This window comes from Thamnophis sirtalis, unplaced genomic scaffold (genome assembly GCF_051295495.1).
Source record: "Thamnophis sirtalis isolate CommonGarterSnake01/CBP01778 unplaced genomic scaffold, rThaSir2_p1.2 scaffold_6, whole genome shotgun sequence".
Taxonomy (NCBI): domain Eukaryota; kingdom Metazoa; phylum Chordata; class Lepidosauria; order Squamata; family Natricidae; genus Thamnophis; species Thamnophis sirtalis.
Window position 1 is genome coordinate 72,157,294 of NW_028261386.1, and position 15,134 is coordinate 72,172,427.

At 37.0% G+C, this 15,134-nt stretch overlaps 1 protein-coding gene across 1 annotated transcript in view; it reads right to left on the reverse strand.

Annotated features, from left to right (window-relative positions):
- SMOC2 (SPARC related modular calcium binding 2) overlaps positions 1–15,134 on the reverse strand; it is a 136,415-nt gene that overhangs the window by 80,813 nt on the left and 40,468 nt on the right. Inside the window, exon 2 of the mRNA XM_014072268.2 lies at positions 13,508–13,679. Within this exon, the coding sequence (XP_013927743.1) occupies positions 13,508–13,679 (172 nt within the window). The remainder of the gene's footprint in view (positions 1–13,507; positions 13,680–15,134) is intronic.

The following is a 15,134-nucleotide window of genomic DNA, read 5'->3' on the forward strand; positions in this document are numbered from 1 at the left end:
ACGGGGCTGAAAAATAAAGTGACAGCCACTCACAATATCTTTATTTCCAAGTATGCCCCATGCACCACAAAAATCATTCTTTAAAAATAAAGGCATCTGTTGAAGCCCACTGCTTTATTTGGAAATCTGCCCCCCCCCCAAAAAAAAAGATAAAAAGTGATCCAAATAATCCCTGGAAAATTTAAAGAATGGTGGGAAGCAAAGTCACACTAACGTAGACTCTTGGCAATAAGCTCATAATGTTTTCGTAAACTTTAAAACTTGCCTATCGGTTCATAAACATCTATTGTAAATGTTATTGGAATCAAACACTTTGTTCCAAGGCAACCAAAAACATTTGTTTAAGTACAAATTGGAGCTCAGAAGACTTAACATTCGTGTAACATTCATTTTACATTCTATAATCAATGGATGATTATAGAAATGTGATATGGATGCTGGCTCTGGGTCAAGTTCCTAATTCAATTTCCATTGTAGCTCAACTTAATTGGTACTCTAACAACTTGAACTTGTTTTCATAATGTCATCAGAAAAAAGCAGAAGAATGAACACAAAGGAATCTTTAAAAGTTTTGTTTTAGAAGAGCCGTTTTCAAAAAGTCCTTAAAAGCAAAGGTGGTATTCAGTGAGTTCTAACCGGTTCTAGCAAACCAGTAGTAGAAATTTTGAGTAATTTGGAAAACTGGCAAATACCACTTCTAGCTGGCTCCGCCCCCATCTATTTGCTGCCTCTTCTGTTGTTCTGCACAGGAGAATGGAGCTGGAAAGCAGGTTAGTGGGATGGGGAGGGAATGTAGCCTTTCCCTGGAGTGGATTGGAAATAGAGATTTTACAGTATCCTTCCCCTGCCATGCCCACCAAGCCACACCCACCATACCACACCATGCCCAAAGAACTAATAGTAAAAAAAAATGGAATTCCGCCACTGCTTAAAAGCCTCCACACAGAGAGCCTTCCTTCCAATTGACTTATTCACATAGGAAACCTGGCTCACAAAGATTAACTCTTTTTACAGGGGTACCAATATACTATAAGCAGAAAATGTGACAAAAGTTGTATTTTTTAAAAAAAAATTCTGGAAAAAAATGTAACAGCAATGGCAAAAATAATAAAACAGTCTCAAATCTCCAAACATAGAACTTCACACACATAGATTTATTGTTTGGGATCTCATCAGTAACTCCAATGGGTAACAAATTACAAGTTGGGACTCTCACCCTCTCCCTCCATCCCAAGCCTTCTGGATAAAAACAGAAGGGAGGTGGCAAATGACACACAGATAAATTGTAGCTGTACTCTGATTTTTAATTTGTTTTATATTTAATTTTGTTAAATCGATAAATTGGATTTCTTTATAAGTCTACCTATTATAAAGTTGGATACAGTAATTAAAAATGGTGTTCTATGGGCTCACACAAATTTTGTTCATTTATGGCTGAAAGCTCAAAATTTTGAAAAATCTAGCCAAAGTGCACTTTAAAAGTTAGGGAAAGCATTCAAATCATGACATCTGGAATTTCTCAAATCCTAACACCAAAACTAGCCACACTAGGCATCTATATATTCTGCACAACAAAATGACACATTAAATCTGTTTTTTTCCTTTGTTCTATTTCTCGGCATGTTTGTATACATGAATATCAGTGGTGGGTTTCAAATTTTTTTAGAACCTCTTCTGTAAGAGTGGCCTGCTTTGTGGGAGTGGCTTGCCGGCCATGTGACTGGGTAGGCATGGCCAACTTGTAAAATGTAGTGAAACTCACTTAACAATGCTCTTGCTTAGCAACCAAAATGTTCACTCAGAAACTCTGGCATTTGAAGCACACAAGTCTTAAAGCTGTCAAGTTACAAGACTCTTGCACCCCTAACCCTTTAGAACCCCCCACCCCGGGCTGTTCAAACTTGACAGCTTTAAGACTTGTGGACTTCAACTCCCAGAATTCCTCCTCTCGCTCTTCATCTTGATGATGGGTGGATGGGTGGGGGGAGGGAGCTGGAACCAGTTCTAAACGGCACAGTAGATTTGTGGAACCCACCCCTGATGAATACCCTGGGAAACACAGTACATGTTGCAGACACTCTATTCTGGGTCATATGAACAAGGGTAGCGATTTAGAACAAATGATTGTCATCCTGCCAGGAAGACCAGACTAAGAATCAACTCCACATGAAGGCTAAGACTTTATTGAGAGTAGCTACAATATTAGAATTTTGCAAGTCTGATTATGCCATGCTTTCTCAGCTGATGGAGCAGTGGTTAAAATGCAGTACTGCAGCCTAACTCTGTCCACTGCCAGGAGTTCGATCTTGACCTGCTCAAAGTTGACACAGCCTTCCATCCTTCCAAGGTTGGTTAAATAGACCCAGATTGTTGAAGGCAATATGCTAATCTGTAAACCACTTAGAGAGAGCTGTAAAGCATTGTGAAGCGACTAAAACTCTTCTATTGCTCTTTTATCTACGTGAATTGGAGTAGTTTCTATTTGAGCAAGCTTTATGCATACTTTTTGCTTCTTCTTTTTTACTTAATCTATGTTTTAGTAAAGCTTTGGTAACAGATCTGACCTAACTTTTTCAAAATCATCTTCCTTACTCTCTATAGTCTCTACACTCTCTATTATCAGCAGTATTATGAACTCTAGCTCAAAGGAACATTGGGGGGATTTTGGAAAGGATTTTCTTTGCCAGCTTCTCCCATTATACTGTATATAATTTATTTCCAATATTTCACTGTGTTGGAAATAATAAAAATGAATATTTAATGACAGATTTCTGCTATTCAAAAATCTGTGCTCCCTAGTTGCATTAGAAACACCAATTGATTTGAAAGAGAAAAACATCTCCCAAACAAGGAATCCTTTAAAGCACATTCCATAATCGGTTTTGTTTTTGCTGTATATCAGAGAAGTCTTCCATTCACACCCAAAACTCTTGCTGTAGTCAATCTATGACTATACTATGGTTGCTAACAGCTAATATTATTTTAAAAATAAAGTGCAATGGTCAGCACAGCTTTTGCACCATATGCCTTTAGCCTAAACTCATATGCTTGCTGACATGTGGTTTTAATGAAGCAAGTGTTTTAACTGAAAATAAATCTCTCTTTCGGTGGACTTCTGTCTTCATTTTTACTGCAGATGTGGTTTAAATGTCAAAAGGAAAAGCAATCTAAATTCCAACACAGGAGGGTTATGATTATACATTTGCTCAGGAGCAAATTCCACTAAAATGCATTGGGATCTATTCTTCCATAGGATATAAAATGGATTGCACTGAAGATTTAGTGCTGATAGAATTATAAACTGTTCTTCTCTATGAATCATCACCAAAGGAAGCCAGCTTTCCTCTTTACAGTATATCTAATATCGAGAGTGTATAAAAATTTGGATGTAACTCCAAGCTCTCTTATATGACTTCTGAAATTGATAAAACAATACATCTAACAGAATAGGAATACTGGTGTTTCTAAAACTAGGATTAGCAAAACATTGACAATGTTTGGTCAATTAGGCAAATGGTTTTGAAATGCAGGTGTTTATTGACAAAAGAAAAAGAAAACCATTTTTAACTGAAAATATTCCCAATATTGCCTAACCTACATTTCAAGTTATGGATATGATTCATCATATATGGTAAATATAAATGGCGTAAAACACAATGAAATAAAACACAATGAAGTAATCAAGTTCTCTTTGTTAAGCTAAACCAGCTGATCCAAAAATTATCTAAACCATATGCCATGGTGGCATGAATGCAGTATTGCTGGCTAACTCTGCCGACTGACAGCAGTTCAATCCTCATTGGCTCAAGGTTGACTCAGCTTTCCACCCTTCCGAGGTTGGCAAAATGAAAATGCAGATTGTTGGGGGTAACATGCAGACTTTTTAAATCACTTAGAGAGGACTGTAAAGTGTTAGAAAATGATATATAAGTCTAAATGCTATTGCTATGCATCAACGCCTAGCCAGAATGATGTTAAGATGCTGAATTGTACATTGTGACATTAAGGCATAAGCCTCATCCTTTCAAACATACATCACAACATTGCATACAAGTCAATAGTGGATGGAATCTGCATCACAATCTCACAATGCGTTCCTAAGACTGCCAATTTAACAATCAAGAAACTGATAGATTTTTTAATGTTTCCACTAAAGTCAAAAAATATTCAGCTGCGAAGATGATAGCGAGATATTCATTAAGGTCACATTAGGATATGCTATATTAGCCAGGTATTCACCTTTTTTCTTACCTTATGGCTTTGAATACAGGAAGTCCTTGATTTAAAACCATTCATTTAGTGACCATTTGAATTTACAATGGCACTGAAAAAAGTGCCTTGTAATCATTTTTCACATGGCCGTTGCAGCCTCCCCATGGTTACACAATCAAAATTAGGGCACTTAGCAACTGGCATGTATTTACGACAACTGCACTGCCCTGGGGTCATTTGTAACCTTCCCAGCCAGCTTCTGACAAGCAAAGCTAATGGGGGAAGCCAGGTTCACTTCACAATCTTGTGATTCGGATAACAACTGCAATGATTTGCTTAACAGTTGTGGCAAAAAGGGTCATAAAACGGGGCAAAGCTCACTTGAAAACTGCCTTGCTTTGCAATGGAAATTTTGGATTCAGTTGTGGTCAGAAGTCAAGCACTACCTGTATTCGTTTTCAATCTTCAAGTAGTGTTGGGTTTTTTTGTGTCTGAGTCTGACTAACTGGTGATTAATCGAGGTTAATATCTTAAGGAAAATAAGCCAGCTTCAAAATTACAGTATCTGAATGCTTATTTCTCAAAATTGTAGTTTTCACTTTCTTTTTAATAATATACTCAGCTGACAATAAACTAATCTCACCAATTCTGTACATCATAACAATAAAATAAATCCAGCTGCATTGGTTTGTTGCTCATAAATTAGCATCAGAATCTTAGGCAGCAGAATGGTTGCAGAGATATGAAATTATAGTTGATTTCTGAACAGATATATGGGTGAGAGTACCAAGATTTATTCAAGGGCGTGGAAGACCCCCATGTTGTTCTGTTCTTGAACAAACAGGCCAGGAAATCATGTTGTAGCTTAGTTTTATAGGCCAGTTTTATGTTAGATATATAACCCAGAGAATGTAAAACTAGAAATATGTCTTTTAAACATCCTCATTTAATCACAAGAAAATAACCACATGCTGTGTGACTAAATTAATTTCAGTGGGGCATTATAGAAATGCTGCATTGTAAAGAAATTCCATAGCATAATCATGTATAAAATTATCCCGTTTGTTCAGCTATTTATTTGATTAATGTCATATAATCATCCGGTATATGACATTAATTTAACAAATCAAAACAACATTTATCATTCGAGGAAAGCTATTTAGAAAATAGTCAATATGAAATGTTTGAGGCCAAAGAGATCCTAAGGCAAGATACAGATGCTTAACTGCTCTTGAACCAAACACACAGAATTTATTTATATCCACAAACCCTTTTGAACAAATGGTACTAATCTGAAACATACAATCGGTTCACACAATTTGGACAGTTCTGGGTTTCCTGCCTTACCCTCACCTCAATAGCTCTTTTCCTTCCTCTCTCTTACATCTTCGGAATAATATTACTCAGACTCCCTCACCTCTATCCTGTGGCTGTTATCTATAAGTAGTAAGACTCTTATAGTTCCTCTCCACATTAAAAACCTGGAAGCTGTTAAGTGTTGCTTTTTTAAAAGAGATGAATACTAGATTTTAAGTTTTTTTTATAAAGGTGCTTGTCTATTAAATAAATTTAAAAATGACATCCCAACTAACAAATTTAGTGGCTTGAGGGGGTTAAGATAAGGCACTTTAAAAAAACTTGTTAAATTTATACACTTTTCTGCTTATGTAAGCACTCAAGACAGCTCCAGCCACTTCTGCCAATTAAATTGCATTCTTCCAACCTAAACCACAATCTGTCAACTTCTTCCACAATCTGCCATCAGAACAGAAAAAAAATATGCCAGCAAAGGAGCAAAAATGGAGGAGAGAGAGAGAGAGACTAGTCATAGGTGGAATCAAGTCCTATTACGACCCAAAACCAACCAGATAAGGAATATTTTCACAAGGTTTACATCAAATTAGGTAAAAGGAAAGCTGCTCTTTGGTCCTGGACACAGCTGTATTTTGACTTGTTGAGACACAACAAGGACACGAGGGCTTTGGATCACTTTGGGGGCACTACCACAATCAAAGCCCTCAAAGCACATGGAAACAAAGAAGTAGAGGTCATCCTCAACTTATGACCAAAACTGAGTCCAAAATTTCCATTGCTAAGTGAGACATGTGTTAAGTGAATTTTGCCCCATTTTGTGACTTTTCTTGCTACATTTGTTAAGTGAATCATGGCAGTTGTTAAATTAGTAACAGGTTGTTAAGTGAGTCTGAGTTTACCCATTGACTCTGCTTGTCGGAAGGTTGTAAAAGGTGATCACATGACCCGGGACACAGCAATCGTCATACATGTGAGTCATTTGCCAAGCATCCAAATATAAATCATATGACCATGGGGATACTGCAATGGTCATAAGTGTGAAAAATGATCACGTCACTTTTTTTTTAGTAAGTTAGGACAATGCGTGGTTATTCTGTTTTTCTATTTAGGTAAGGAAATATCTCTGAAACAATGACCCAGTAGGTAAAGTGACATTGAATGTCATAAGAACCTTTTCTAAAACCTAAAGGAATTAAAAGGGGAAAAACAAGTTGAAATAGTTCACTCCAAAATACTTGGGAATAATTCAAAATTACTATATTAGACCCTCCAGTGGGAAGAATACTTTATGTAAGATATCACAAAGGCAAAGAAATTTCCAAGTGTGGTTAAGAAACAAGGTCAAAGTTGTCATTAAAAAAAAGCCCAGATAAGAACATATAGGAACTCTATCAAAGGAAATGAAAGCAAGTGATAAAAAATAAAAGGCACTTTTAGGAGCATGAGGAAGATCATTTAGGCAAGTAATAAAGCATTTTTCAAATATATCTGGAATAGGAAACAGACCACAGAAGCCATTGGGCTGTTAGATGACGAGACAATTAAATGTCTCCTAAAAGAAGAAGAAGATAGTAGAAAAGCAGAATGAATTATTTGCTTCTTTCTTCACTGTTAAAGACATAAGACAGAGATCTGTGGCTGAGCTGGCTACAGGATTTCAGAAGGGAACATCTGATGAACTGAGACAAAAAGGGGCAACAAGAGTTAAAAGCAAAATGAGAAACTAAAGCTAAATGAATCCCTGGATTAAGATGGTATCTATTCAAGAAGTCTTAAATATAATTCTTAAACATAAGTTAGCAATTTATTTCTCTGAAAATCCGCATCTTCTGTTTATCAACTGCTCCTTAGCACTGAAAAAAAAGACTGAGTGGTGCCATTTTTTTTAAAGGCTATGAGTAGAAAAGGCCAGTTAACAGGCCAGTTAACTTAGTATCTGTTCTAGAGGAAATGGTCAAAAGTATTATTAAATGGAAAATAAACAAATTCCTAAAAAGTAAGCTTTGTGAAAAAAAGAACCAAAATGATATTGAGAAAGTAGGTATTTTCTCATGATCTGTTACAACCACACAGACAAGATGACCCAATACATATTACATGTTTGGACTTTCAAAAAGTCTTTGACAATATCTCTGCTAACATCTCCTGAATTTAGGTGTTATGGGATAATGGGAAACCCCTCAGATTAAAAAAAAAGAATTAAAATAAATAGCATCAGCACTTAGACTTATATACCGCTTCACAGTGCTTTACAGCCTTCTCTAAGTGGTCTACAGAGTGAGCATATTGCCCCCAACAATTTGGGTTCTCATTTTACCCACCTCAGAAGGAAAGAAAGCTGAGTCAACCTTGATTATATTACCAATCATATTAAATATATAGTTTCTGGAATTTGTACCCTTATTCTGATAAGGATTTTAGCTTCCCTTACATCCCAGTCACTCTGCTAAGCTACTGAAAGCAAAAGAAAGCCAGAATACTCTCTTCCTTCTGAATAAACGAAGAAGGAATTTTCTCTAGAAGAGTTGACCTGGTAGGATACAAAATGTGCTTTCCTGGGGGGAGAGACTGGGAGTTCCAAAAACATAGATTATAAGAGTAGGTTATAGGGACTTCTGCTTGAAGCTATGCAAGCCCATGTTCCATTAGATCCATAAAATCCTTTGACCCACAAGAGAAAAAAGCTCATCATAATTATCATTAACAAATAAAGCATGTTCCAAGTCTAATCCCTTCTGCAATGTTTATATATGTTAGCACTTTGTCAAAGCCAGCCTTGAAAACTGAAAGTTTCCTGAGTATAATTTAGGAATCTGCTAATAGTGCAGAAAGGTTAAACTGGATTCTTCATATTCCATTTATTGGACAGGAGAAGGAGCTACAGTGGTGCTGCCTTGACCACTCAGCAGAAAAAGAAATCTGTTTTATCTCCATTAGACACGTCTGTTATAAATATTGCTCACAATTGAGACAAGACCCAGTAAGCTGGCAGTGATCGCAGATGTGCGATTTGAAGATGCTTGGGGTGTAAGCTGAAGAGATGCCATTCAGGGACTAAAACCTTTCATCTCAATTCATTACTAACAGCTGGGGGACTCAGTCAGGAGATGGGGTGGGGTGGGGTAAATTGCTTGTGATTTCCTATGAAGGAGAATATACACACATCCAAACTCTCTCAAGAATCCTCAAAACGGCCAGCTAAGCATTAGGTGTTGGCATAGACAAATAGCTACCAGTGCCTCCAACACTGAGTCACTCCAATCACCATCACTAAGGGGAAGCAACAATCATTCACCTCACCACATAGCACATACCACTGGCAGACAGTTTTGAGAACTGAGCTGAACCAGCTCACTCATCACTAGTTATGATTAATTGCCAGATCGAATTCAATGAGCCTGATCATGAGAAAGCTGAATACAAATTCCACCCAGAATCCCAGAGAAAGCAAATTCGATATTTGGGGAGGGGAAAGAAGGCATTCAGAAGAAATTCCAGGAGCTATTCTGTCCCTCATCAGAGGAAAATCTGTGGGATGGATGATTTGTATTGTGTTTAGTTAATGCTGTTTCTTGAGGTGGCTGAAAGATCCCTTGTACACTTCTTTATAATGTTTATAAAGCCTGTCACATTTATAGCAGCACCAGGCTGTTTGAAGACTATTTTATTCTTAGAACATTTGAGAATTTATTTCCAATTAGTCTTCGTGATGGGTAGTTTTCTTTATTATTGGAGGGGCAATGTTTGTCTGTGCCATTATTGTTACTTTTGATTATATGTCTATATCCCTTGGAAGCCTCCCTGTTTGCCCATAGCTCTTTCTCTGAAAAAGTCCAATAAATTTCCTCATGATGTCTTCCACTTGGAACTGAATCAAAGAGTAGGAAGCCGAGGAGACTACTAAAACATTGATCTCTACAATGATAGACATATCCCTTGTTCTTTACCTAAATTCAAATTTAGACATTTCAAAATGAAACTATGCATATCAAAATGAATTATAGTTGACAGAGAAAAAAACTGCAGGATAAATTTTTGGCATGACCCCATCTTCATTTTCTCTCATCAAATCTAGTGTCAACTCTCGGAGCTTCCCTAACCTGCTCCCGAGTTGCCACAGGCAGAGGGATGGGGGGAATCGAGCCTTGCAGCTGCATTGAGAAATTTGCACCTCAGTCAAAACAACACACATCCTAGCCAGCCAAAGTCAAGGTCATCTCCACAGAAACCAGTAACAGACAGAGGGAATGGCTTGTACAACCCGCAAAATTGCTTCGTTGGGGAATGTGACTGTTGACACACCTTGGGGGAAGGGGGAAACAGGGTCAGAGGCAAGGCACGAACTGAGTGGGATCAGAGCTGGCTTCACTAGGTCCGTGCCGACTTGTAGTTCCTAATAAACAACTGGATTTTTCTTGAAACTTTGCTTGAGGCTCTTGCTTTTATTAGGGCATAGGTCGGAACCCTGACATCTAGCACTTTTGCTCATTTCACAACCAGTGCATCAGGGAGCACAGAATGTATCCACTACAAAAAGATTCCCTTCACTTTTATCATATAATAAGAAAGACCTTCAATTGGTGAAATGAGCTGCAATCTTTGAGGTTCTGAAACCAGCACAACTCAACTGGAAAGGCATGTTTGACTGGCCTCCAATAAGTTTCAAGTAACAGAGTCTTCAAAACTTAAGGTTATTAGAGTTACCAAAATCTGGAAAAATAATAGGAAAGGAATTATTAATAACACCAGACAGTTGGGGGTGGGAGAGCATTGGAAGAATATCTGAAGGACAGTGAAGAACACGGGAAAAAAGCTTACTGAATACCAGAGAAACCAAACTGACATACAAAAAGGACCAAATGAAGAACAGAAAAAGAGGCAAGAATTACCGTACATGGTTAGCACACATACACATAACAACAACAACCACAACAAAAACAAAAGTTAAGCAGATAACAAGAAGACTTAACAAAGGATAAGAAAAAAGCTGAAGAAAGAGACAGAGGTGGTAATTCTGGCTGCACAAGCCTTAAGAACAAATGCATAAAAAAACAGAATTGAGGGTTAGGGAAAGAAAGTGTTGAAAAACGAGGCAGTGATGTCGATGGAAAATTACAAAGATTCTGTAAATAGCATGAGGGCCAATGGATTTGAGAGAGAATTAGTGCTTTCAGGGCAAGATTCAAGGATGAGAGTTTAAGATCCAGTGTAGAAAACAAGCTAGGATCCCGTACACAGGATGACCAAACTAATTCCTTTGCAGTATTATTCAAAGAACTTTCCCCAAATAAGATGATTGCTGAATCCAATTAACAGGCCATACAACTAGCAGGAAACTAGTAAAAGGTGCTTTTTCAAAAGGCAACTGGACTTTGTTTTTCCTTCTGATTCAAGAAGCTTCTTCAGATCTAAAGTTCTGGTGTTTTTGATGAGTTCCGAAGAAGCTTTTAAGACGATAAGTGAAACTTCCTTCTTCAAGGAAGGAAAAACAAAGCTCAGTTCCCTTTTGAAAAAGTACCATTGGGATAACCATGACCCGGATAACTGAGAATCTCCATCAACATTTAGCAAGAAAGAAAGAGAGATAAATCTTAACCTGACCACTATTTTAGTTATTAATATGATTTAAAGGGAAGAAGAAAGGACAATTTTAAAGACAAAGTTCTCCTTTGACATTTTCACAGTTATTGATACTTAGATTCCGAGCCTGGTATGTTGAGTATGTTCATGGAGCACATTACATACTGTAATGTATGTGTGTGACTCCAGAACACTCCCATATCATGTTGTCAGAACTGTGCTAGGCTTAACATATCCACCAGATTCTAGAAAGGGCTGAAAATGTTGACCCACCACCAGAAGTTCAGAGTGAAAGAAGGGGGAGAGGAAAAGAAAGTATTTTATACTATGGTCCCTGAACACACACACACACACACACACACACACATTGGACTTACAATGCAAGTAAATTATTTGTATTGTTTTCAGCATTGCTTTATAAGAGACAATCCTAAAAATCCTTCATGGTCAAAAGTCAAACCTTTTCTAACTCATTGTTATCCAAAGGTGTTGGATCTCAACTCTTATAATCTCACAAAAATACACTGTAGCTAAGAACATGGGCACCAGGCTGGGCAAAACTGCTTTGTGGTTGTTAAAAGATATTTTTGTATTATCACAGAAAATAACAGGAGTTTAGATTTCAAAGCTCAGTGAGGATTTTTATCACTGCTGAGCATAGACAAAGGTAGAGCCAATTAGACAATTTTAAAAAAGCATTATAGAATGCTTTATTTAAGCCAGAACAAGGATGAGACAGAATGTCTCTTTAAAGAATTCTTGGTGCTTTACAGGCTTTTTGAAGCTAAGAGAGATGAGGAATGCACAGTGCACAAAACTGTCTCTCAAATATGTCTCTGTGTGGTCTCTCTCTCTCTCTCTCTCTTTCTCTCACTTTTTTTCTGAATAAAGTGTAAGCGAAGGTAAACCTCTGTGATCACTGGTATTTATGTATAAAGAAGGGTGGTATTGTGCTGAAAATCAAACCCTGCAGTTAAGCTGGGAAGCTTCTCAACTTTTTTCCTTGGGCAAACAATACAAAACCCAGAGTAGCTCAGCTCCTATTAATGCCAAAGTATCTGTCAGATTAACACCAGAAACAAAGCACAATCAAGAATATCTGGATAAAAAGATAGATACTCAATAAAAAAATGTACATAGGGATTAATAGCTGTACTATGATTTCAAATATTTTTCCAATATGTAAATAAATTATTTAGAAATATTTCAGTTTTGGTTTGTTGCTTCTACTCCAGCCTTTTTCATTATTCCTTGTTTACACACACTTTATGGAGAATTAAATAGGTATTACAGTGTTGTCCAAATATTACAAACAGGCCAGTATTTTTAATGTCCTATTCCTCCAGTCCCTATTTTGTGTTACAGGTAGTCCTTACTTAACAACGATAATTGGGACCAGAATTTCCATTGCTTAGTGATGCTAATCCAGGCATCATGTAACTGAGCAACATTGTGTAACTGCATCACTTAGTGATGAAATCCAGGCAGTCCCCGTTGCTGTCTTTAGGTGAGGATTGGGGCAAGCATCTCCTCACAACTTCCTTCAGCTTCCCACAATCAAACTCAGTAGAAAAAGGCAGCAGGAAGTTGCGAACTCCAGGAGGCTTGTAAGCAGGCTGGCAGGCAGGAAAGCAACTGCTGCTGGGTGAGGGAGGATACACAAACAATTTTGAGGCTGGCGGTGGCTGCTGCTAGATAGAGGGTGTTCACAATATAAATTTCCTAAAATAAATAAATAAAGTTTAATGCTCCTTCTTGATTATGTCCAGCAACAGCTTTTGATTTCATGGACAAAGGAATACTTTCATTTGTTGTTTTCATCTTGCATGTATATTTTTAAGAACAAAACATAATGTAATTAAGAGGCCCTTTATCACTTCTTCCCCTACTTGCTACAAACAGTAGATAATAAATTAAGATGGACCTGCAAACACAGCACTCTTAAATAATGGTGAATTAATGTTTCCGTAATTAGATTTTTGTTTATATATAAACTTTGTTGGGGAATGAAGAATCCATTGCTGATTTCTGCTTACACTATATTGGTTATAGATTAAACCCAAATGTTTAATACTTTGTATCCCATATTTTAGCTTTGTAAAAGATGTAATAATTAAATAGGGAACAAACACTAATGTGTTCATCGCTCCTTTGTAGAGATAATTTCTGTGAGATGTGATTTTGCAAGTGATTCACGGTGAGCTATCAGGAGCCTGGAACATCAGAGATACAGTATGGTACATAATTTACAAACCCAAATTGATGCAGTTGGTTTCCTACCTGTTCCTTGTGTTTCAACCTGTACTGATTTTTTAAAAAACAAGCTGACATTCTAAAACTGAGATTAAAACAGTAAAAATTTGTCACCTTGCGTCTACAGAATATCTGGCAATTTCCTTACCTTTGCAGTTTCCCCTGTAGGCAATGTCTAGCTGAGGGTCTTTGCATTTTGCCCGTAGAAATTCACATCGAGACAAGAAAGTCCTGCCATCAGATGCACACAAGGACTTCTGAGGGGAACCTGTGCATTCCAGAGTACATTCTTTGTCTTTGTCTTGTTCCACTCTTAAAAACTTTATGAGGTAGAAGGATGAGAGAGGGAAAGAACAAAAAAAATGATGTGAGAGACTGAAGTAACATTGAAAACAGCTTGCATGTTAATTGATTGGTTGACACAAATTATCTATTCATAGTCTTTGCTAAATGACAAACTGTTGTGTGCAAAGTATTCCAGGTTCAATACCAATCATCCCAGATCAAGCTGGAAGAGAGGCCACACTGAAATAATAATTATAAAAAGAAACAATTTTGATTTTGATTTGACTTCTTGTGTTTTGACAGTGTTCACTGAAGACTGTTACACAAGCAAGTTCTTATTTGAACTTGAACATCTTGGTTGAAAACAAAATTCACTCCAAAGGCAAGCTTACTTTTCTAAAACTGCAGAGTATTTCCTCAGAATATATATAGCTGTGGGGGAATTCATTCTTTTTTTTAATGGTGGCTGATATTTCTTTGGAGCAATCAAAACTGTAGCAAAAGGCAGAGTAGTGATTACAATAGGAGCATCACCTCAGCAAGCCCCTTGCAAAGCCCAGAAAAAAATTACTGTTTTCCACCATTAATAGGAAGAAAACTATCTATTTTCTTCCACTTGCTCAATAAGCAACAATTTATGAGAAAAATCTACTCTGTGTTTGCGTGCATGTGTGTGTGTATTTATGTGTGTGCCGAGATATTTGCCTCAGACACAATTTATATTTGTACTATTTTTTGACTGTTCGCTTGATTTTTATTTTAGATTTCAATATAAATTGACATAATAAATAAAATAAAATAAATTGGTCCAAGTTTCTCTTTCATCAAATTGAAACAACACTTAGTAGAAGCAGGCAATGTAGGAGAATACCCCATACATAGCAAATAGTATTAATAGCAACAATAATAGCTATTTGCTATTTGAAAACTCCATATGGTATTAATTTTGAAAGACAGAAAAGAAAGAAATAGCTATGGCCCTCCATGACTCTTCAAAAGTATAATCAATTACTTAATTCTATGAAAGCAGAAAGACATTTTATTTTCATTTCCCATAAAGGCTGGCAACACATAAAAGAAGTAAATTCACCTTAATTTTTCAGCAAATGCCTCTATCTTTCAACTGCTCTAAAATACCAATAAAGAATGCAAGGCATGTATTTACCAGGAGATCATAGCTGCAAGGCACAAGGGAGAGATTCTCAGAAAAGGTTCTGAGCCAGAGAATGCCAACAAGCCCACACATACAAATCTTTTAATGCTGCTTCTGTTTTTATCAAGCACAAATGGCTAAAAGCATTAGAACCTTAATGTTTCAATGTTTCTCTCAATGCCATTCTATCAAGTCATTCACAAATCTTCTTTTTCCCACTGACTCCACGTGTGGAATTCTAGGCATATATTTTGTCAGTCTTTCTGCCAGAGGCCAAAAACTATAATGTAGGAATGGGGAGTCACCAACTTGCATGGCTTCTTAGTCAAGGAACTTT